General features: G+C 49.6%; 1 protein-coding gene across 1 annotated transcript in view; it reads left to right on the top strand.

Annotated features, from left to right (window-relative positions):
- Nucleotides 1-24,150, top strand: part of RNF43 (ring finger protein 43) — a 127,260-nt gene that overhangs the window by 82,360 nt on the left and 20,750 nt on the right. Inside the window, exons 3-8 of the mRNA XM_074974438.1 lie at nt 8,802-8,876; nt 12,786-12,917; nt 13,325-13,426; nt 19,769-19,924; nt 21,355-21,457; nt 22,346-23,848. Of these exons, the coding sequence (XP_074830539.1) occupies nt 8,802-8,876; nt 12,786-12,917; nt 13,325-13,426; nt 19,769-19,924; nt 21,355-21,457; nt 22,346-23,848 (2,071 nt within the window). The remainder of the gene's footprint in view (nt 1-8,801; nt 8,877-12,785; nt 12,918-13,324; nt 13,427-19,768; nt 19,925-21,354; nt 21,458-22,345; nt 23,849-24,150) is intronic.

Below are 24,150 nucleotides of genomic sequence, written 5' to 3'. Positions count from 1 at the left end.
AAGCACATGGTGAGAACAGGGGGACTGAATGCTCCAAGGTCAGACACAGGAAGGCCGAAGCCGTGTAGGCTTCTTGTCCTGGCGACAGCTCAGAGAGAGGAGGCATGTCAAACCAGAGTCATGACTGGCTTCATTCAGAGCAATTCCAGAGCGTCGGCCCGGTGACTCCATGACAACTGGTGTGGGTGGGCAATCATGTCACACACTGTCAGGATAAATTACGGTGGATGCTGTAATTCTGCATTGGGCAGAGTCAAAGCCACAATACCCTTCACAAGCCAGTGTCAGTGGTGCTGCTCCTGAATGTAGGGGAGAGCAGTTTTGAGGGGCAGATTACCACATTGCCCTTAGGCCTGTGTGCACTGAGACGGATGCCTCCTGCCTGCTGCTGAGGAGGACTCTGGATCCAAGTTTTGGGGAAGGAGCTCAGTGAGAAACCAGAGGCGATATCTAGTCCCTTCTGCAATCTTCCCCGCCCCCAAATCAGCAACCTCTGCACTGCATTCCTTCTGAACCAGCAACCTCTTCACTGCGATCCCCCAAACCAGTAACCTCTGCACTACAACACCTCTCTGAACCAGCAACCTCTGCACTACACTCCTCTTCCGAACCAGCAACCTCTGCACTGCAATCACCCCAAATCAGCAACCTCTGCACTGCAATCCTCCCAAACCAGTAATCTCTGCACTGCGATCCCTCCAAACCAGCAACCTCTGCACTGTGATCCCCCCGAACCAGTGACCTCTGCACTGCGATTTCCTTCAAACTGCCCACCTCCTGCACTGTGATCCCGCTCGAACCAACCACTTCCTGCTCTATGATCCCCCCTGAACCAGCAATATCCTGCACCGCAATCCTCCCAAACCAGTGACCTGTGCACTGTGATCCCTCCAAACCAGCAACCTCTTCACTGCAATCCCCCCAAACCAGCAACCACTTCACTGCCATCCCCCTCTGAGCCAGAAACCACTGCACTGCAATCCCCATCAAACCAGCAACCACTGCACTACAATCCCTCTCCAAACCAGCAAACGCTGCACTGCAATCCTCCCAAACCAGTAACCTCTCCACTGCGATCCCTCCAAACCAGCCGCCTCTGCACTTCACCCCCCCCAACCAGTAACCTCTGCACTGCTATCCCTCCCAAACCAGTAACCTCTGCCCTGCAATTTCCTTCAAACCACCCGCCTCCTGCACTGTGATCCCCCTCGAACCAACCACTTCCTGCTCTGTCATCCCCCCTGAACCAGCAATATCCTGCACCGCAGTCCTCCCAAACCAGTGACCTGTGCACTGTGATCCCTCCAAACCAGCAACCACTTCACTGCCATCCCCCTCTGAGCCAGCAACCACTGCACTGCAATCCCCATCAAACCAGCAACCACTGCACTACAATCCCTCTCCAAACCAGCTAACGCTGCACTGCAATCCTCCCAAACCAGTAACCTCTCCACTGCGATCCCTCCAAACCAGCCGCTCTGCACTTCACCCCCCCCAAACCAGTAATCTCTGCCCTGCAATTTCCTTCAACTCACCCGCCTCCTGCACTGTGAACCCCCTCAAACCAGGCACTTCCTGCTCTGTGATCCCCCCTGAACCAGCAATATCCTGCACCGCAATCCTCCCAAACCAGTGACCTCTGCACTGCGATCCCTCCAAACTAGCAGCCTCTGCACTTCAACCCCCCAAAATGAGTAACCTCTGCACTGCAACTTCCTTCAAACCACCCTCCTCCTGGACACTACGGTGCTAATAAGTGATGGTCACATAAACACCACCCTATATCAGAAACCTACTGACCGCTATGCCTACCTACATGCCTCCAGCTTTCAGCCAGACCACACCACACGATCCATTGTCTACAGCCAAGCTCTACCATACAACTGCATTTGCTCCAACCTCTCAGACAGAGACAAACACCTACAAGATCTCTATCAAGCGTTCTTACAACTACAATATCCACCTGCTGAAGTGAAGAAACAGATTGACAGAGCCAGAAGAGTACCCAGAAGTCACCTACTACAGGACAGGCCCAACAAAGAAAATAACAGAACGCCACTAGCCATCACCTTCAGCCCCCAACTAAAACCTCTCCAACACATCATCAAGGATCTACAACCTATCCTGAAGGACGACCCATCACTCTCACAGATCTTGGGAGACAGGCCAGTCCTTGTTTACAGACAGCCCCCCAACCAGAAGCAAATACTCACCAGCAACCACATACCACACAACAGAACCACTAACCCAGGAACCTATCCTTGCAACAAAGCCCGTTGCCAACTGTGTCCACATATCTATTCAGGGGACACCATCATAGGGCCTAATCACATCAGCCATGCTATCAGAGGCTCGTTCACCTGCACATCTACCAATGTGATATATGCCATCATGTGCCAGCAATGCCCCTCTGCCATGTAGAATCATAGAATCATAGAATATCAGGGTTGGAAGGGACCTCAGGAGGTCATCTAGTCCAACTCCCTGCTCAAAGCACGACCAATCCCCAACTAAATCATCCCAGCCAGGGCTTTGTCAAGCCTGACCTTAAAAACTTCTAAGGAAGGAGATTCCACCACCTCCCTAGGTAACGCATTACAGTGTTTCACCACCCTCCTAGTGAAAAAGTTTTCCTAATATCCAACCTAAACCTCCCCCACTGCAACTTGAGACCATTACTCCTTGTTCTGTCATCAGCTCATACTGAGAACAGTCTAGATCCATCCTCTTTGGAACCCCCTTTCAGGTAGTTGAAAGCAGCTATCAAATCCCCCCTCATTCTTCTCTTCTGCAGACTAAACAATCCCAGTTCCCTCAGCCTCTCCTCATAAGTCATGTGTTCCAGTCCCCTAATCATTTTTGTTGCCCTCCACTGAACTCTTTCCAATTTTTCCACATCCTTCTTGTAGTGTGGGGCCCAAAACTGGACACAGTACTCCAGATGAGGCCTCACCAATGTCGAATAGAGGGGAATGATCACATCTCTCGATCTGCTGGCAATGCCCCTACATATACATCCCAAAATTCCATTGGCCTTCTTGGCAACAAAGGCACACTGTTGACTCATATCCAGCTTCTCGTCCACTGTAACCCCTAGGTCCTTTTCAGCAGAACTGCTGCCCAGCCATTCGGTCCCTAGTCTGTAGCGGTGCATGGGATTCTTCCGTCCTAAGTGCAGGACTCTGCACTTGTCCTTGTTGAACCTCATCAGATTTCTTTTGGCCCAATCCTCTAATTTGTCTAGGGCCCTCTTTATCGTATTCCTACCCTCCAGCGTATCTACCTCTCCTCCCAATTTAGTGTCATCTGCAAACTTGCTGAGGGTGCAATCCACACCATCCTCCAGATCATTTATGAAGATATTGAACAAAACCGGCCCCAGGACCGACCCTTGGGGCACTCCACTCGATACCGGCTGCCAACTAGACATGGAGCCATTGATCACTACCCGTTGAGCCCGACAATCTAGCCAACTTTCTATCCACCTTATAGTCCATTCATCCAGCCCATACTTCTTTAACTTGCTGGCAAGAATACTGTGGGAGACCGTGTCAAAAGCTTTGCTAAAGTCAAGGAACAACACGTCCACTGCTTTCCCCTCATCCACAGAGCCAGTTATCTCGTCATAGAAGGCAATTAGATTAGTCAGGCATGACTTGCCCTTGGTGAATCCATGCTGACTGATCCTGATCACTTTCATCTCGTCTAAGTGCTTCAGAATTGATTCCTTGAGGACCTGCTCCATGATTTTTCCAGGGACTGATGTGAGGCTGACTGGCCTGTAGTTCCCAGGATCCTCCTTCTTCCCTTTTTTAAAGATTGGCACTACATTAGCCTTTTTCCAGTCATCCAGAACTTCCCCTGATCGTCATGAATTTTCAAAGATAACGGCCAATGGCTCTGCAATCACATCCGCCAACTCCTTTAGCACTCTCAGATGCAGTGCATCCGGCCCCGTGGACTTGTGCTCGTCCAGCTTTTCTAAATAGTCCCGAACCACTTCTTTCTGCACCTCCTCCCCATGCTGTGCTGCCCAGTGCAGTAGTCTGGGAGCTGACCTTCCCGTGAAGACAGAGGCAAAAAAAGCATTGAGTACATTCGCTTTTTCCACATCCTCTGTCACTAGTTTGCCTCCCTCATTCAGTAAGGGGCCCACACTTTCCTTGACTTTCTTCTTGTTGCTAACATACCTGAAGAAACCCTTCTTGTTACTCTTAACATCTCTTGCTAGCTGCAACTCCAGGTGTGATTTGGCCTTCCTGATTTCACTCCTGCATGGCCGAGCAATATTTTTATACTCTTCCCTAGTCATTTCTCCAATCTTCCACTTCTTGTAAGCTTCTTTTTTGTGTTTAAAATCAGCAAAGATTTCACTGTTAAGCCAAGCTGGTCGCCTGCCATATTTACTATTCTTTCTACACATCGGGATGGTTTGTCCCTGTAATCTCAATAAGGATTCTTTAAAATACAGCCCCTCTCCTGGACTCCTTTCCCCCTCATGTTATTCTCCCAGGGGATCCTGCCCATCAGTTCCCTGAGGGAGTCAAAATCTGCTTTTCTGAAGTCCAGGGTCCGTATTCTGCTGCTCTCCTTTCTTCCCTGTGTCAGGATCCTGAACTCGACCATCTCATGATCACTGCCTCCCAGGTTCCCATCCACTTTAGCTTCCCCTACTAATTCTTCCCAGTTTGTGAGCAGCAGGTCAAGAAAAGCTCTGCTCCTAGTTGGTTCCTCCAGCACTTGCACCAGGAAATTGTCCCCTACACTTTCCAAAAACTTCCTGGATTGTCTGTGCACTGCTGTATTGCTCTCCCAGTAGATATCAGGGTGATTGAAGTCTCCCATGAGAACCAGGGTGTGCGATCTAGTAACTTCTGTGAGTTGCCGGAAGAAAGCCTCGTCCACCTCATCCCCCTGGTCTGGTAGTCTATAGCAGATGCCCACCATGACATCACCCTTGTTGCTCACACTTCTAAACTTAATACAGAGACTCTCAGGTTTTTCTGCAGTTTCATACTTGAGCTCTGAGCAGTCATACTAATCTCTTACATACAGTGCAACTCCCCCACCTTTTCTGCCCTGCCTGTCCTTCCTGAACAGTTTATATGTACATTGGCCAAACTGGACAGTCTCTACGTAAAAGAATAAATGGACACAAATCAGACGTCAAGAATTATAACATTCAAAAACCAGTCAGAGAACACTTCAATCTCTTTGGTCACTCGATTAGAGATCTAAAAGTGGCAATTCAACAAAAAAACTTCAAAAACAGACTCCAATAAGAGACTGCTGAACTGGAATTAATTTGCAAGCTGGATACAATTAACTTAGGCTTGAGTAAAGACTGGGAGTGGATGTGTCATTACACAAAGTAAAACTATTTCCCCCCCCCCCCCCCACTGTTCCTCACACGTTCTTGTCAACTGCTGGAAATGGCCCACCTTGATTATCACTATAAAAGGTTTTTTTCCCCCCGCTCTCCTGCTGGTAATAGCTCACCTTACCTGATCACTCTCGTTACAGTGTGTATGGTAACACCCATTGTTTCATGTTCTCTGTGTGAATAATCTCCCCACTATATTTTCCACTGCATGCATCCGATGAAGTGAGCTGTAGCTCACGAAAGCTTATGCTCAGATAAATCTGTTAGTCTCTAAGGTGCCACAATTGGGGATCAGTCCTGCTTTGAGCAGGGGGTTGGACTAGATGACCTCCTGAGGTCCCTTCCAACCCTGATATTCTATGGTTCTATGATTCTAAGTCCTCCTTTCCCCTCAAACCAGACACTTCCTGCTCTGTGATCCCCCCTGAACCAGCAATATCCTGCACCGCAATCCTCCACAAACCAGCAACATCTGCATTGCAATCTCTCCCCTCCCCAAAGAAACACCCCTGGAAACCTCTTACTGCAATCCCACACACCCACACAAAACAGCAACCGTTGCACTGTGATCCCTCCCAACCAGCAAACTCTGCACTGTGACCTCCTCCAGTATCAGCATCCTCCTGCCCTGTGATCCCCCCAAAGCAGCAACTGCCTGATTGCAATCCCCCCAATTAGAAACCTGTGCACTGGAATCCCCCCAAACCAACAGCCTCCCACACTATGATCCTCCCAACCAGCAACCTCTGCACTGCAATCCTCCACAGCCAGCAACCTCTGCACTTTGCTCCTGCCCCCCCATCCAGCAATGATTTACACAACTTAACCCTTCCCATTAACCCTTGCACATAATTTCCCATAAAAGCACACCAGCAGCAGCCGCTCTGTTTCTCCAGCTGTGTCCCAGGAGATGACACTCAGATGCTTTGTGACTGTGAGGCACGTACTGGGCTCCAAAGGCAGGGGCCCCCTCCTTCCATTCCAGCGGTTTCTATTTGGCAGTGCCAAATGTACGTTGAAGCCCTGGATACATAAGAGGGAGTCACTGAAACCTCAGCTCCTTTCCCACTGATGTTTAAATAATGCTGCGCACTCCATCTCCCTGCTTTCTAGCTTGACCCTTCAGCCTCTTTGAGATTTGCTGGAGAGCGTGAATTGGAATGAGCTCTCCATGTAGGTTGAGTGAGACATTATATCCAGCTACAAACAGCCAGAATTACTGTGAACGTTGAGTTACAGTTGTTACGAAACATTCCAGTTCAAATATACCAGAGAGTGGAGCCATTTAAAACACCTCTTAGAATCATAGAATCTTAGAATATCAGGGTTGGAAGGGACCTCAGGAGGTCATCGAGTCCAACCCCCTGCTCAAAGCAGGACCAATCCCCAACTAAATCATCCCAGCCAGGCCTTTGTCAAGCCTGACCTTAAAAATATCTAAGGAAGGAGATTCCACCACCTCCCTAGGTAGCTGCCTGGAAATGCAGGGAGGGGACCCTGAAGAGCTGTCAATGAAATGCACGTCTGTAACAGAGCCCACTGGCTAGTCCAAAGCAGCCTTCACTCTGCCTTATGGACATCACTCCCCGGTGGGGTCTTGCTGCTCTCCTTACTCATGCTCATTGCCACACTCTCCCCTCGCTCTCTTAGATGGAGCCCTTGCTGGTGCTTTCCTGCGTGCTCTCTCAGGTGGTAGGTCAGTTCCCTGTTCCTCCACCTCACCTGTTCCCCTCTCAGGCACAGCGGGCAGGGCAGACAGCCAGGAGGTGGGGGTGTCTGACAATCTCTTTTCTTCTCTTTCTCCTGTCTAGGGTATGGCCCCCATCACCATAGTACATGAGTGCTTCACCAGCTTTAATGAGTGTATCCAGATGGCCCCTGGGAGCAGGGCAAAGCTGTTACCCTATGGCATAGCTGGGCACTAAGGCACAGAGCAGCTAGGTGATTTGCCCAAGGTCACACATGGACTCTATGGCAGAGTCGGAACTTGAACCCAGGTCCTGGGCTAGTGCCCTAACCACTGCACCATCCTGCCTCCCTTCTTTTGACTCTTTGGAAGCTGAAACGCCCCATTGATCTTTTCATTTGCAATAATCCTGATGCTTGATCCAGTTCCCCCTTCGTTTTGTGGGATAAATGAGACTTTCTATATGGAAGAGGGGAAAGCAAGTGAATTCACATCCTATCACTATATCTGCATCATGTAAGCCTGCAGGATGCAAACCCAGCTCACCACTGAGGGGGTGTGTGTGGTGGACTGAAAGCATCAGAAGAAACGATGAACTCTGCGTTTGTGTGTGTGTGTGTGTGATGAGCCTCACTGTGCAAGGAAACGTGTGTCTGTGCATGCAGACGTGTGTGTAAGTGTAGGTGTATTCATGTATGTGTGTGTGCATGTGTACAGACACGGGCATGGCTGTGTATGTGTGTAAGTGAGTGGGTGTCACGTGAGTACGGTTATAAGTATGAAAGCATGAGTGTGTGCATGGATAAGTAAACGTGACAATGTCTCAGTACATGTACATGTGTGTTTCCCATGTTTGCACATGCGCTGTGATGATGTCTAAGTGAGTGTCTTCATGTGTGTATAATTGTGTGTGCATTGGACACTGTGCACTCTAGTGTAATGGTACATTTGTGTGTTGATGCAAACATGTGAATGGGCACGAAGGAGACCTAGGAAATAACTGGGGTATATGTAACCCTGGGTATGTCTGCACTGCAGCTGGGAGTGTGCTTCCCAGTGCAGGTAGACAGACACATGCTAGCTCTGCTGGAACTAACATGCTAAAAATATCAGTGTAGCTGAGGGTAGCATAGGCGACAGCTTAGGCTAGCTGCCAGGGGACAAACCTGCCTGGACCCCCGGACAGCTAACCCAAGCTGCCATCCATGCAAGGCCAGCTACACTGCTATTTTTAGCGTACTACCTCAAGCAGAGCTAGCATGCGTCCATCTACCCAGGCTGGGAAGCACGCGCAAAGCTGCAGTGTAGATAAATGCTCTGAAAGATCATGCTGGAGGCACACACTGTACAAAGTCTCCTGCGGTAACAATCATAGATGTGAAGGCCGCTGATTGTCCATTCAGACCTCCTGCATGGCACAGGCCAGAGACTGTCACCCAGCACGCCCTGCATTGGACCCTCACTTGTGCGCCAGCTGGAGTGGATCTTTTAGAGACAGTCAATCTCAAGGCTCCAAGTGATGGAGAATCCTCCACGCCTGGGAAGCTACTCCAACGGGTCATTGCTTCATTGTTAAAATATCATGTCTTGTTTCTAGCTAGACTTTGCTGACTCCAGCTTCTAACCTCTGGATCTTGTTGTGCGTTTGCTGCTAGACTAGTGAGCCTTGCAAAACACATAAGTGCAGCATGAAGTATCCACTCAAGTTCTTTGGTCTGTTTTTTTGGACAGGCGAAGCTAGCAGGGGAGCGGGGGGCTCGTGCCATCCTCTTCGACATCACGGATGATGAAAGCGCTGCTGACCAGGTACAACCCTATTGGTACCTTCAGGAAAACTTCAGTGGTACCATCCTGTCCTGAAATACACATAGCTCTGGTCCACGCTCCCCCTTCTCCATACGAGCCAGGAACTGCAGAAATGGAGGGACAGAGCTGGGGTTGAGGCAAGGGGTGATAGTGCAGATTGGCTCCTCCATTCAGTACACCTACCATAGAACAAAGACCTTTCCCCAGCTCATCCAAAACACAGAGAGCTCAGTTTGCACAAAGGCTTTCCCTAATGGGGTAGCTACATCACACAACTAGATGTTCAAGCAGGCATTTATGCCCATAATACCCGCTTTGTGCAGCCAAACCCGTTACTGTTCAGGCATCGAGTTTGCCAAGGGCAGTCCCTCCAGAGTCCTAACGCTAGCAGCTGAACCGTTACCCATGAGGGAACCATATAGACTATCACACCTGGTAAAACATCTAAAACACTGGCTTTACACAGGGTCACTGAGGAACATCTATTTCCTAAGGCAGCGGTGTCCAGTACGTTCGCCACTAGCCACATGTGTCTAATAGGCTATTGAACTGTGGCTAATGCATGTGGCTTTTTTATAATGTGGCTAATAAGAAAAATTCAAAACCACAAGTGTGGCTAGCAGTGTGGCTAGCATTGAATTTCTATTGGACACCACTGCCCTAAGGTCAAATGAGGGGGGACATCTGGTCCCTAGAGAGAGTCAGGGTACAAGGAGGTACATCAGGTATTTAGAGAAAGAGCATGGTTGGTAGGGAGACATCTGGAGAAAGCTGGTGGTGAAGGACGGTGGGAGGGTGTGGGACAATCCAGTCTCAGGAAAGATTGCTGCTCTTCAGAATTCATCCAAGTAGACTTCTGAACTCCAGCTGTGTGACGAAGAGCTCAAAATTCGACAGCTCTTTTCTCTACCGGTGATAAACTGTGTTGGTGATAAACTGGAGAATTGCTAACATAGTTCCTATTTTTAAGAAAGGAAAAAAAAGTGATCTGGGTAACTACAGGCCTATTAGTTTAACATCTGTATTATGCAAGGTCTTGGAAAAAATTTTGAAGGAGAAAGTAGTTAAGGACATTGAGGTCAATGGTAACTGGGACAAAATACAACATGGTTTTACAAAAGGTAGATCGTGCCAAACCAACCTGATCTCCTTCTTTGAGAAGGTAACAGATTTTTTAGACAAAGGAAACGCAGTGGATCTAATTCACCTTGATTTCAGTAAGGCATTTGATACGGTGCCACATGGGGAATTATTAGTTAAATTGGAAAAGATGGGGATCAATATGAAAATTGAAAGGTGGATAAGGAACTGGTTAAAGGGGAGACTACAGCGAGTCACACTGAAAGGTGAACTGTCAGACTGGAAGGCGGTTACTAGTGGAGTTCCTCAGGGATCGGTTTGGGGACCAATCTTATTTAATCTTTTTATTACTGAGCTTGGCACAAAAAGAGGGAATGTGCTAATAAAGTTTGTGGATGAGACACAGCTGGGAGGTATTTCCAATAAAGAGAAGGACTGGGATATCATACAGGAAGATCTGGATGACCTTGTAAACTGGAGTAATAGTAATAGGATGAAATTTAATAGTGAAAAGTGTAAGGTCATGCATTTAGGGATTAATAACAGGAATTTCTGTTATAAACTGGGGACGCATCACTTCGAAGTAACGGAGGAGGAGAAGGACCTTGGAATATTGGTTGATCACAGGATGACTATGAACCGCCAATGTGATATGGCTGTGAAAAAAGCTAATGCGGTCTTGGGATGCATCAGGCGAGGTATTTCCAGTAGGGATAAGGAGGTGTTAGTACCATTATACAAGGCACTGGCGAGACCTCAACTGGAATACTGTGTGCAGTTCTGGTCTCCCATGTTTAAGAAGGATGAATTCAAACTGGAGCAGGTACAGAGAAGGGCTACTAGGATGACCCGAGGTATGGAAAACCTGTCTCATGAAAGGACATTCAAGGAGCTTGGCTTGTTTAGCCTAACCAAAAGAAGGCTGAGGGGAGATATGATTGCTCTCTATAAATATATCAGAGGGATAAATACTAGGGAGGGAGAGGAATTATTTAAGCTCAGTACCAATGTGGACGCAAGAACAAATGGATATATACTGGCCATCAGGAAGTTTAGACTTGAAATTAGATGAAGGTTTCTAACCGTCAGATGAGTGAAGTTCTGGAACAGCCTTCAAGGGTAGCAGTGGAGGCAAAAGACATATCTGGCTTCAAGACTAAGCTTGATAAGTTTATGGAAGGGATGGTATGATGGGATAGCCTAATTTTGGCAATTAATTGATCTTTGACTATTAGCGGTAAATATGCCCAATGGCCTGTGATGGGATGTTAGATGGGGTGGGATCTGAGTTACTACAGAGAATTCTTTCCTGGGTGTCTGGCTGGTGAGTCTTGCCCACATGCTCAGGGTTTAGCCGATCGCCATTTTTGGGGTTGGGAAGGAATTTTCCTCCAAGGCAGATTGGAAGAGGCCCTGGGGGTTTTCCACCTTCCTCTGCAGCATGGGGCATGGGGTCATTTGCTGGAGGATTCTCTGCACCTTGAAGTCTTTAAACCATGATTTGAGGACTTCAATAGCTCAGACATAGGTCAGGAGTTTGTTACAGGAGTGGGTGGGTGAGATTCTATGGCCTGCATTGTGCAGGAGGTCAGACTAGACAATCATAATGGTCCCTTCTGACCTTAAAGTCGATGAGTCTGTGGTCTCACACAAAAGGAGCTGCTTCCTCCCACCCCATGTGACAGAATAATGGAATGAAGCAAGTCTCAGACCTGTGTGGAGTAGCTGTTATTGTTGTGTAAGTGGGTGGTCAATGCTGCTTGCTAGTGTTTGGCCTATAGTCAAAATGTCACTGGGCTAAGCAGAATGAGAAATGCAGGCTACAGGTACGAGTAGGCTCCACTTCCTGTGGTGCTAGATTCACAGGAAGTGAGTATAAAATAATGTCATTGTTGGGTACAAGAGACTTTGCTTTAGTGAGAAGAACACGAGACGCTCTCCCACTTCCATTGTGTCAGGATGTAACCCATTAAAGTACATTGCATTCTGAGACCAGCCTCATTCGTTCCATGGGAGGAAGCAGTCCTGGCTTTTGCTGAAATGGGTGTTAGGCAGGCAGTGTTAGGTATGGAAAACGCATGTCAAATAATGACTAAACAGAATATAATACCAATCAAATGTAGGTGAATTAGAGGAGAAAGCTCAGATTTGGGCTAGAGAGACTGTGCCCAGATTAGTGCTTCAATATCACTGTACACAAGAAGGAATGTGGCACTGATCATGGGCACTGGCCCCATTATTTTCATAGTTGATTCATTCACTCATTCCTTAGGTCCAGCATTGTGCTAGGCACTTTACTAGCAGGTACAGATAAAGACAAAGGCCCTGCACCAAACAGCTTACAACTGAGACAGACAATGTAGGATGCAGGAGGCAGGGGTAAAGGCAGTGAGACACACCAGGGTGTTTATTATTTTGTTGCAAGGGTTATGAAGCATCATCACCTCTCTGAGGTGAAGCCTATTGGTTTTGGGCAAGGGGGTTGAAAGAGGAAAGCAAGAGACATGATCAAGCAGTGCCTGTAGTTGAGGGAGGGACAAGGACAGGAAAGGGGCAGCAAGGGGAGCAGTAGAGACAAGAGCAGAGAGGTGGGCAGGAGCCAGGGTGTTGGGGGATGAGGTGCTTCCATCTGGTGCAGACCGAGGAGCAGAATGGCAATAATAAATATACCATGTCACGGGTTCTGGGCAGCGACTGTAGCACTTGTCCTGGGCAGCAGTCCTCATCCCCCCACACCTTATTTGATCATGAGTGTTGATAAATCTCCATCACACCCACGTCTCAAGCTGTGCTCCGGGCCATCTCATGACCAAGCTTGTTTCTCTGCAGCTGAGGAAACCCAGGGGCCTGAGTCAGCCTGTGGTTCTGATCCGGGGCCATGATGCTGAGCTTCTGATGGGCGTTGTGAACAAGAATCGAGAAGCACATGTGAAGATTGAGGTTAAACAGCAGCCAGCATGGGTGAGGAACATGTCATACCTGCCTTCTCCTTTCCACTCCAAGTCAATCTTCCCAGCACTGAAGCAAAGCCGAGCCTCCCTTCCATGGGAGGTGACACCCTGGCCCTCTGCAAGAGCCAGATGGAACCCTTCTTCCTCTTGTCTCTTTATTTGGTACCAGGCCAAGGTCCTTTGCTCTGCAGAGCAAAGCGTAGTGAGCTGAGACACCGAGAGGGGCTGGCTGAGATTTGCAGAGAGGACCTCAGACCGGTTTTCTTTTTCTTGTGAAGAGCAAGGAGGGTGGGTCTGGCTGGGCACTTCTCATATGTCTGAAGGGTAACAATCATGAAGAGATCAGGAGCCTGGCCTGGTCTCATTCCTACCAGGCACAAACACCAGGGTAACGGATCTTCTGTCTCTCTCCAACAGCCAGACTATGATGTGTGGATTCTTCTCACAGTGCTGAGCACTGTCATCGTGATCATTCTGATTTTTGTTGTTCGCACCAAGTGTCACTGGAACAGGACTCAGGTAAGAATCATAGATTAGGGTTGGAAGAAACCTCAGGATGTCATCTAGTCCAACCCCCTGCTCAAAGCAGGACCAGCACCAACTAAATCATCCAAATGTGTGGAGACAGCTCAGAACCAGGCGGTTCTACAAGGAAAAGGGAAGCAATGGGGGCTCCTTCTACACACCGCTAGTCTAAGAAAGGGTGTGATGGGGCAGAGACAAGAGTGAGAGAAAGTGTGTGTGTGTTTGAGAAAGAGGAGGCCTATCTACACAAGGCGAGCGTCCCATTGCAAAGACAATCCTGCAGCCTAATGATGCGAGCAGTCTGGGTTCCTGCAGTGATTCAGTGCAGCCACACTCCAGCCCTGGGTTTTGGGAACCAGTCGTGCTATATGCGGTTTGCACTCACCCCAGACATTGCTGTACCTGTGCACTGCAGCAACTTCCAAACCAGCTCTCCAGAGCAGGTGCCATTTACACACAAATGTTGGCAAAGCGCCCTGATTTCCCCAGCTCACTAACTAACCCCTGTCCTCGGTGCCAGTGGAAGTCACTGGCCTGTTCTAACATTAGAGAGGTTAAAATAATTTAGTGGAAAACCAGTACATTACATAAAGACCTTGCAAGTACAGAAATATTTCCAAATTTGGAAACCCTCCTTTTTCTACAGGATAACAAAGTCACTCCTGAGAGCCCATTTCCTGAATATCTTGTTGGTCAAGAGATCCAGAAGTGACATGTGACTAGAGACACCTGAAAGGGGCCTGGATTTCAGTGTGGGCTAAGCAGCCACCTCTGTAACCCAGGCCTGTTTAAGGCATCTGAGCTTGGGCACCCAAAGTCCTGCGTCACTTTCTTGGCCAAGACCACAACTCAGATAAAAACAGCTACATTTTCATGTAATCCACTAGAAAATGGAAAGAACAAAGAACACTGCACGCTCTTGCCCTGAGATTCAGCACTTCTCCATTTCTGACAGAACCAGTTTTTATCTAACTGAATAGATAGATAAGCTTCCCTGTCTTCTAGTGAAATGACACAGAGCAGCAAAGATAAGCAAACGAAGGGAAAGCTCAGTCCCCAGAAAGGTAAGTTCAAGAGGAGTGGAGATTTGGGGTATTATACGATTACTGCAAGTGGAGCAGCCACGATGCCTAGCCTCAGGGCTAGCTCAACAGTCACCTCAGGCAGAAATTCTCATGTCTGGGCTCTGTGTGAAAGTTGGAATGGGAACGGTGCAGCTGTTTTCCATAAAAGCAATGTTAAAATTTTTGCAACCGTATTCAGAATGTTCTACCTGCACTGAGCCTGCACCATGCCCCACTCAACCTCCTATAACACATGCCAGGTCCATAGCTAGTGCTCGAGATGGGGCTTGGGAAAAACAGATTCTCCTCCTTCTTGCAAAGGGAAGATGCAGGCAGCCAAGGCCCTATGAGTGCTAGTCTCTTCTCTTCCAGCAACTGGCATTAGTAATTCTAGTGCCATTAATTCTTTGCACTTATAGCCATTCTGTACCCCTACCCTAGGAGACAGAAAAGTATCTTTGCCCCTTTTATAAACAAGGTAGCTGATGTGTTGCACAACACAACCACTTACAGACCAAGGAATGGAGCCCAGGTTTTATTGTGATAGCCCCAACATCACAGTGCCACTCAGGGTATCATAGAATCATAGAATATCAGGGTTGGAAGGGACCTCAGGAGGTCATCTAGTCCAACCCCCTGCTCAAAGCAGGACCAATCCCCAGTTAAATCATCCCAGCCAGGGCTTTGTCAAGCCTGACCTTAAAAACTTCTAAGGAAGGAGATTCTACCACCTCCCTAGGTAACGCATTCCAGTGTTTCACCACCCTCCTAGTGAAAAAGTTTTTCCTAAGATCCAACCTAAACCTCCCCCACTGCAACTTGAGACCATTACTTCTTGTCCTGTCATCTTCTACCACTGAGAATAGTCTAGAACCATCCTCTTTGGAACCACCTCTCAGGTAGTTGAAAGCAGCTATCAAATCCCCCCTCATTCTTCTCTTCTGCAGACTAAACAATCCCAGTTCCCTCAGCCTCTCCTCATAAGTCATGTGTTCCAGACCCCTAATCATTTTTGTTGCCCTTCGCTGGATTCTCTCCAATTTATCCACATCCTTCTTGTAGTGAGGGGCCCAAAACTGGACACAGTACTCCAGATGAGGCCTCACCAATGTCGAATAGAGGGGAACGATCACGTCCCTCGATCTGCTCGCTATGCCCCTACTTATACATCCCAAAATGCCATTGGCCTTCTTGGCAACAAGGGCACACTGCTGACTCATATCCAGCTTCTCGTCCACTGTAAACCCTAGGTCCTTTTCCGCAGAACTGCTGCCTAGCCATTCGGTCCCTAGTCTGTAGCTGTGCATTGGGTTCTTCCGTCCTAAGTGCAGGACCCTGCACTTATCCTTATTGAACCTCATCAGGTTTCTTTTGGCCCAATCCTCCAATTTGTCTAGGTCCCTCTGTATCCTATCTCTGCCCTCCAACGTATCTACCACTCCTCCCAGTTTAGTATCATCCGCAAATTTGCTGAGGGTGCAATCCACACCATCCTCCAGATCATTTATGAAGATATTGAACAAAACCGGCCCCAGGACCGACCCCTGGGGCACTCCACTTGACACCGGCTGCCAACTAGACATGGAGCCATTGATCACTACCCGTTGAGCCCGACAATCTAGCCAACTTTCTACCCACCTTATAGTACATTCATCCAGCCCATACTTCTTTAACTTGCTGACAAGAATACTGTGGGAGACCGTGTCAAAAGCTTTGCTAAAGTCAAGAAACAATACATCCACTGCTTTCCCTTCATCCACAGAATCAGCAATCTCATCATAGAAGGCGATTAGATTAGTCAGGCATGACCTTCCCTTGGTGAATCCATGCTGACCGTTCCTGATTACTTTACTCTCGTGTAAGTGCTTCAGGATTGATTCCTTGAGGACCTGCTCCTTGATTTTTCCGGGGACTGAGGTGAGGCTGACTGGCCTGTAGTTCCCAGGATCCTCCTTCTTCCCTTTTTTAAAGATTGGCACTACATTAGCCTTTTTCCAGTCATCTGGGACTTCCCCCATTCGCCACGAGTTTTCAAAGATAATGGCCAATGGCTCTGCAATCACATCCGCCAATTCCTTTAGCACTCTCGGATGCAACTCGTCCGGCCCCATGGACTTGTGCACGTCCAGCTTTTCTAAATAGTCCCTAACCACCTCTTTCTCCACAGAGGGCTGGCCATCTACTCCCCACGTTGCGATGCCCAGCGCAGCAGTCTGGGAGCTGTCCTTGTTAGTGAAGACAGAGGCAAAAAAAGCATTGAGCACATTAGCTTTTTCCACATCCTCTGTCACTAGGTTGCCTCCCTCATTCAGTAAGGGGCCCACACTTTCCTTGGCTTTCTTCTTGTTGCCAACATACCTGAAGAAACCCTTCTTGTTACTCTTGACATCTCTTGCTAGCTGCAGCTCCAGGTGCGATTTGGCCCTCCTGATTTCATTCCTACATGCCCGAGCAATATTTTTATACTCTTCCCTGGTCATATGTCCAACCTTCCACTTCTTGTGAGCTTCTTTTTTATGTTTAAGATCTGCTAGGATTTCACCATTAAGCCAAGCTAGGGTAGAGTTGTATGTGAGGCTGGCTGATCTGTAAAATGAGATTGCTCCTGCATACCTTTACAAAGCCAGTTGAGACCACGTTCCTCTCCCATAGCCAGCAACAGAAATCAGGAGTCCTGCTTCCTAGCGTTCTGCTGCTGCTCATTGAATAGTTGGGTAACCCACAAGCAAAGTGTGTGTTGTGACCTGCTTTGGTGGCTGGTGCATAGCTACTGGAAACCCTTTTAACTCAAATGGGAAAGTAGTGTGCTGAGCTACGGATCTGGAGTTTCTGAGTTCAAAATCCCCTGATGACCCATGTGGGAGGTCATTACAGTTGCTGATGAAGGAAGTCTTTACTTTTTCAGTTTTCTAAACAAACAAACAAACAAATTAGAAAATTCCATGCAAAAATTATGTTAAAATGTTTTGAACATTGCAAAGTCAAGCACTCAAGAGTTAGGGACTGCTAAAAATAAAGTTTTGCATGCAACCGTAAATCTGCCCCTTGTACATATGTTTTATGAAATAATCTCTAGTTACATCATCACAGGCAGGTTTTTGCTTTGTGGCACAGATTTTTGTGATAGTCCATCCCCAGGCTGTCTAAGTGAGATGATCTTTTCATAGTTAAGATATTCACAGCCATAATCATCAATTCTGCATCGGGGTGTGCCCAGAGGGACCCTTGCACCCAAATGGAGTCCTGTTTTTTCCAAGTCACGTCTCAAAAGCTACTTGTCTGAATCTTTACTGTTCATCATCCTTGTGTAAGTAGGGCATTTATCCAACCATAGTAGGGGAGTTTCTCTGTGTACACACTACCATGGCTAATCCGAGTGACGAAAGGATCTGAGTCCCTGCCCTGATTCACTTCACCCCGGTTCTGCCTACCTGCACTTCCCTCTCAGCCCTGCGTGAACAGGACTTGCATCACACAGGGAAGACTGAGACCAGGGGTTTCTGGGTGTTTACCTCAGTCTCTCCATGGGCAACTCTAAGCAGGGACAAGGCGCCCCTAGTCCAGGATACATCTACCTCACGTGTTACCCTTTTAACCTGTAATCCCTGCAATTCACTTAAACATCTGTGCACCCAAAACTGTTCCTTTGGGCATTGAAGAGCCCTTCACAGTGTCCACATGGTGAGGAACTGGTTTGGGTACACTTCAGTGCAGCAGCCTCTAAAGTGCAACAAATTTATGAGTCTGGTGTCTTCTTCCTGGACCTGGACATGCTGCTCTGACGCTACTGGTATGGCACTGCCCCCAGATGGGCATGGACTCTGTGTGACAGAACCCATTCTGTACCTTTGCTTCGACCTCCCCTCAGGCCACGTCCCCCTCTAGGTCTGGCACTTAGTGCCCTCCGAACCAGCTCTGTCTCAGGTGCTCAATGGTCTCCCAACCAGCCATGTCCCCCTCTGGCTCCAGTTTTCAATGGCCTCCCGATAGACTTTTGGCAGGGGCCTGTATCTTGTTCTCTCCCTAGGGCCCAGACTGATGCACCAGACCCTGCTGTGACCGTGGGAGACCCACCCCACCACTTGCTCTGGGGCTTCTTCGCTCCGGCTGCTGCTCTGACTCTGGGCTGCTGCTCCAGCTGCTGCACGCTCCCTGGCCCAGTTCTGGGCTGCAGCTCTGGCTCCCTAGCTCTGCTCTTGGGCTGTTGCACTCTCCCAACTCTGCCCTGGCAGCTCCAGCTCACAGGGAACAAGGGCCCTGGGCTCTCAACTGCCTCATTGGCTTGCTCGCCCTGACAACCTAGCTGACTTGGAGTGCTGGCCTCTCCCCATTGGCCCTAGGGACCTGTCAGTCCCAGGATCCTGACTCCTCTTCAGCCCTTCCCCTTTCCCCTTGGAGGGGGCCAACCAAAAAACCACTACATTTCAGTAAGGGGCCAATAGCCCCTGACACTTGTACTCAACAGGGACGACAAAGCATCATTCGATTTTCCTGGCTCACAGAAGAGTCACCACAGACTCCTCTAGTTCGGGGTTCAATGCCTAGTTTGTAAAATCTCAGATTACCCCTAATTTGCCATGGGGAAAATTCCTTCTTGCATCAGCAGGTGATCAGTTTAGGCCTTTATGTGTGAGGATTAAGAGTCCTCACTGTTTTATTGCAGCAGGTGGAAACTGTGGACACTGTATTTATTCTTATGTGTTTTAAGAACCCATTTTCATCAATACATTAATTGTAATGGTACACTCACTGACATAGGGCCTTTCACCTGCGGACTTCAAACCCCTTCCCAAAGATGAGTAGCATTGTCCCCATTATAAGGCTGAGTCCCAGAAAGGCTAAAGCCTGAATTTTCAATCTCGTGTTGGGTGCCCAACTAGAGACAATGGGTGCGTGGCGTCAGGCACTCAGAATTAGTGGGGGTGTTTGGAGGGTTAGGGCCAGATCACAACCTGAATCAGGGGAGATTCGGGAATAGAAGCCAGGTCTCCTGAAGGCCAGTGCCCTGCTCTAACAACTAGGTCATGCTGCCTCACGGTTTGCCTTGAACAGCTGCCAGGTCCATTTGTCTGTATCAGCTGCCTTTATTGCCAGGTAGGGTGCGGAGATCTGGTGCTGCAGGCTGCAGTGTGGCTGGTGAAAGGAGAGCCCTCGCTTTCACATCTCGCAATTTGGTGGAACATGTGGCTCTCTGTCCTAACTATGCAGGAGGGACCAGTCCTCTCTTCACTCTGCCACTTCTTCAGTCTAGCACTCTTTTCCTTTCTCCCAGGACTCCTTGCAGCAGCAGACCATGCAGGCGATCAGCCAGCTGGCCATCCGGAAGTACCAGGCCCGGTGCCAACAGGATGCCCTAAGGGATTCGGCCAGCAGCTGCAGCTCAGCCCCCATCTGTGCTATCTGTCTGGAGGAGTTCAGTGAGGGCCAGGTAGGACAAGCTCACGCTGGAGTGGCTGTATGCGTAGGCTGGAAGCCGGATAGCGAGTATGGCCAATCACGGCTCTGAACTCTCTGGGCAGAGGTGCTGTTGGGAGGGGGGTGCTGCACAGCTGTTCAGGGCTCTCTGTAAATGGCAAAAGGAGCAGTGAGCTTTGTGGGGCAGGGCATTTCCTGGCCCTGTGCTTTGGAGCAAGACTGCCCAAGCTCAGTACTGCTGCCTACTGTACCAGCATGGGAGCAGGGGCCTGTGAGCGCTTTAAACCCAGAGCCTCACAGAGATTTAGGCACCCAACTCCCATTGAAATCAGGAATTAGGTGCCTAAATCTCTTTGAGAATCTGGGCCTTGGTCCTTTGGGGGTCTGGCCTAGGCTGCTCCGGGATGCTCAGGTGATGCCTAACACCAAGAGCATTTTTCCCTGTCAGCACCTGTCAAGACAAGTGGGATCCTCTCACTGGGTGTGTGAACCTGGCTGCTGTCCAGGTATCCCAGCCTTTGTCACCTCCAGACCAGATTACTGTGACACGCTGCCATTGGGATCCTTCAGACATGACGCTGGCACAGAGCATGGCTCCCCTGCTGGCAGTCAGTTAATACCGCAAAGGTTAAGGGGTGACTTGATCACAGGGAACAAATATTTGATATGGGGCTCTTCACGCTAACAGAGAAAGTCTTACACCATTCAATGGCTGGGAGCTGAAGCTAGACAAATTCAGACTGGAAATTAGGCATGCATTTTTAACAGTGAGAGCAATGAACCATTGGAACAACTTACCCAGAGTTGTGGTGGATTCTCCATCACTGATGATTTTTATATCAAGATGGGATGTTTTTCTCTAAGATCTGCTCTAGGAATTATTGCGGGGCAGTCTCTGGCCTGTGTTATGGAGGGGTGAGACGAGATGATCTCAATGGTCCTTTCTGGCCTTGGAATCTATGAATCAGTTGTATCTTTCCAGGACCAGGTGACTCCAGAGCTCCATGGCCTGGCCTGGCTGCCAAGACATTTGCACGGAGAGTTGGGGGTATAGGGAAAGCTCTAATGGGTTGAGGCCTGGTTCTCTGAGCAATGCCTCTCCCCAAGGGGTACTGCACCAGTTGCACTCAGAACTGGGGCCTTTGTTGGAGCCCTCGGTGTCAGAGGGCTGCTGACAGGGCATTTCTCCAGAGGGCTTTGCAATGTGTTGCCCCACTCGGACCCCAGAGCTTGAACACTGCAGAGGCATGGGCTGGTATGCTCAGAGCCAGCTCGCAGCATTAGAGATTCTTTGGTGGTCTTGTTTTGTGCATTGGGAAGCGCCCGGAGTGCAGGATCAGGGCTGATCCACGGGGCAGGGAGAGAGACGCCTCCCCATCCACATCCAGCTCCCTCCAGAGACCTTGCTCTGTCCACTCAAACCTCCTCTCTGTCTCTGTCTAGGAGCTGCGGATTATTTCCTGTTCCCATGAGTTCCACAGAGAGTGTGTCGACCCCTGGCTGCAGCAGCACCACACCTGCCCGCTCTGCATGTTCAATATCATTGGTAGGGCTCCAGCAGGGGCCAAATCGCCCATCAAAAGCACCTCCCAGCACGAGTGTGTGTGGGTGGGGGGAGGGGAGTGTGGTATGTGTGTGGGTGGGTATTTGTGGTGCGTGTGTGGGGGTGTTTGTGGTGTGGGTGTGGTGTGGGGGAGAGGGTGTTTGTGGTGTATGGGTGGGTTTGATGTGGGAAGACGGGTATTTGTGCTGTCTTTGTGGCGGGGAGGGTCTGGTGTGTGTGTAGGTGAGTGTTTGGAGCGTGTGTGATGTTATGTGTGTGGGAGAAGGGGGGTTGTGTGCAGGGGGAAGGTGTGGTGTGTATGGGGGTGGGTGCTGTGTGCGGGGGTGGAGTGTCTGGATGTGTGTGGGGGAGGAGGTTTGTGGTGGGTGGTGGGGTGTTATGTGGGGGGGGTGGGGTGTTATGTGCATGGGGCCGTTGTGGTGTGGAGGGGCGGGTGTGGTGTGTGTGCAGGGGTGGGTGTTTGGGTGTGTGTGGGGAGGGTATGGTGTGTGTATGTGGATATTTGGGTGTGTGGGAGGGAAGGGATTTGTGGTGTGTTGGGGGTGGTGTTATATGTGTGGGGTTTGTGGTGTGTGTAAGGAAGGTGTGGTGTGTATGTGTGGGTGAGTGTTGGTGGGGGTGTGGTTTAGGGGAAGGCTCACCAGGCTGTACGGGAAGCAGTAAAAGGGTCCCCATGTGCTGGGAGGGACAAGGAATATTTGGGTGTCAGGCACAGAAGAGAGGTGGGTCAGGGCAGGTGGGAGAGTGGGAGGGTTCTGGGGAGGGGTTGCCAGGCACTGGGTGTCTGGGCGGGGTTCTGGGGAGGGGTTGCCAGGTAACTGTGGGATGGGATGCAGACATGTAGTGGATATGCCCTTTCTGTCTCTCTAGAGGGGGCTGCCTTTGCCCAGCCTGCGCATTTGAGGCAGAATCCCCAGGATCTGGAACCCGGGCAGCGGCTTCACCTCTTCCGGCAACACCCAGGACACGCCCTGTATCGCCTCCCAGAGGCCCACCCCCAGAGGCGGCTCAGAAACTTTGCTTCGCAGCTCCCCCATGGCAACCCCTTCTTCCATTCCCCAGAGCTCTCCCAGTTGGATTTAACCACCATGCACTATATGCCATACAGGCCAGTGGGCTCCATGGCCACATGCAGCCATCAGCCCTCTCTAGCCCAAGGCCTAGGGAATGAGCAGCACCGAAAATCTCCAGCATGTGGGCAGATGCCATCTTCTCACAGGACCTGCCCATTTCAGCACCAGGCCCGTTGCCTGGGATTCAGGACTGCGGTAGCACCAAGACAGCACCATGCTGCCCCTCTTCGTCGGGGAACCAGTCATGGGAGGCAGCAGAACAGCAGTGGCTCAGGGGAGAGCTATCTCACATTGCACAGTGGGTACCTGGCTGATGGTCCAGGCAGTGACTCCAGCTCTGGACCCTGTCATGGCTCCTCCAGTGATTCTATGTTGAATTGCACAGACGTCAGCCTTCAGGGCATCCATGGTAGCTGCTCCACCTTCCGCAGCTCCCTGAGCAGTGACTACGACCCCTGGGTGTACTGTAGCTCCACTGACAATGGCCAGGAGCAGCTGCAGTCTCCAGGGGAGCCAAGGCTAAGGTCTTTGGACTTGAAGGAGACCGGCAGCTCTGCGTTAGCCAAGAGTCAGATACTGACTCATGTCCATTATCACCACCACAGGCACCATCACTACAGGAAGGACCCAGAGTGTCCATCTGGGAGATCAGGCCAGGAACCCAGCCAGCATAAGCCCTGGTTTTCTGGGGCTGTGCACAGTGCTCGGACACAAAAGAGGACTGAGAAAACTCGTCACTGCAAACAGCCTCTTGAAAGCAGCCCAATGTCCCAGGATGCATCTCTGTCAGGACAGCCCTCCTGTGTGCATCAGGGACCTGACCTCTCAAAGCACCTCTCCTCTTCTGCAGATGGGTCTGACTTCAGCTGGGTGGCCAGTAAGCAAGCTGGAACAGCTGGTCCATTGCCTTTCCCACTGTTACAGAAACATGGCTTACAAAGCCGTCACCCCAGAAGGAAACGGAAGTGCCGCCCGGAGCCTGCCCTGGCTCACCTCTCAGAGGACTCAGACATGCACAAAGACTGCAATGTTCACATTCACTATGGCCACTCCCCTAGCTACTGCTGCTCCCCAGACGTTCAGCCACTGTTGCCAACAGCCCCTATGCCCTATTGCTCAGGCTCTCAGGTGGTTTGGAAGTGCCTAGTCCCGCCCTCCAACTTGGAGTCCCAGCAGCAGGACAAGGACCTATCAGAATGGGAGGGGAAACCCATGTATCCAGTTGATTTCTCAGGGACAGGCACCACAGAAGGCAACACGAGTCTTTACCTCCCCTGCCAAACTCTGCAACATAATCAGGGTAAGTTTGTTAGTCACCTCTGCTTTTAGCAAACCTCTGAACAGTGGATTGTACAATTAAGGGTTCATATATAGACACTCTGTGTGTGTGTGTGTGTGTGTGTGTGTGAATGTCTGCATATATACACCACGCATTGCCCCAAGCTACTGACAACTGAGAATGGATATTTTCAGAGTTCAGACATTAGATCACAGAATCATAGAAGATAAGGGTTGGAAGAGAGCTCAGGAGGTCATCTAATCCAATCCCCTGCTCAAAGCAGAACCAATCCCCAACTAAATCTTCCCAGCCAGGGAGTTGAC

The sequence above is a fragment of the Natator depressus genome, chromosome 17 (assembly GCF_965152275.1).
Source record: "Natator depressus isolate rNatDep1 chromosome 17, rNatDep2.hap1, whole genome shotgun sequence".
Lineage (NCBI taxonomy): Eukaryota > Metazoa > Chordata > Testudines > Cheloniidae > Natator > Natator depressus.
The sequence above is the reverse complement of the archived record's forward strand: the minus strand, read 5'-3'. Positions and strand labels throughout refer to the sequence as shown.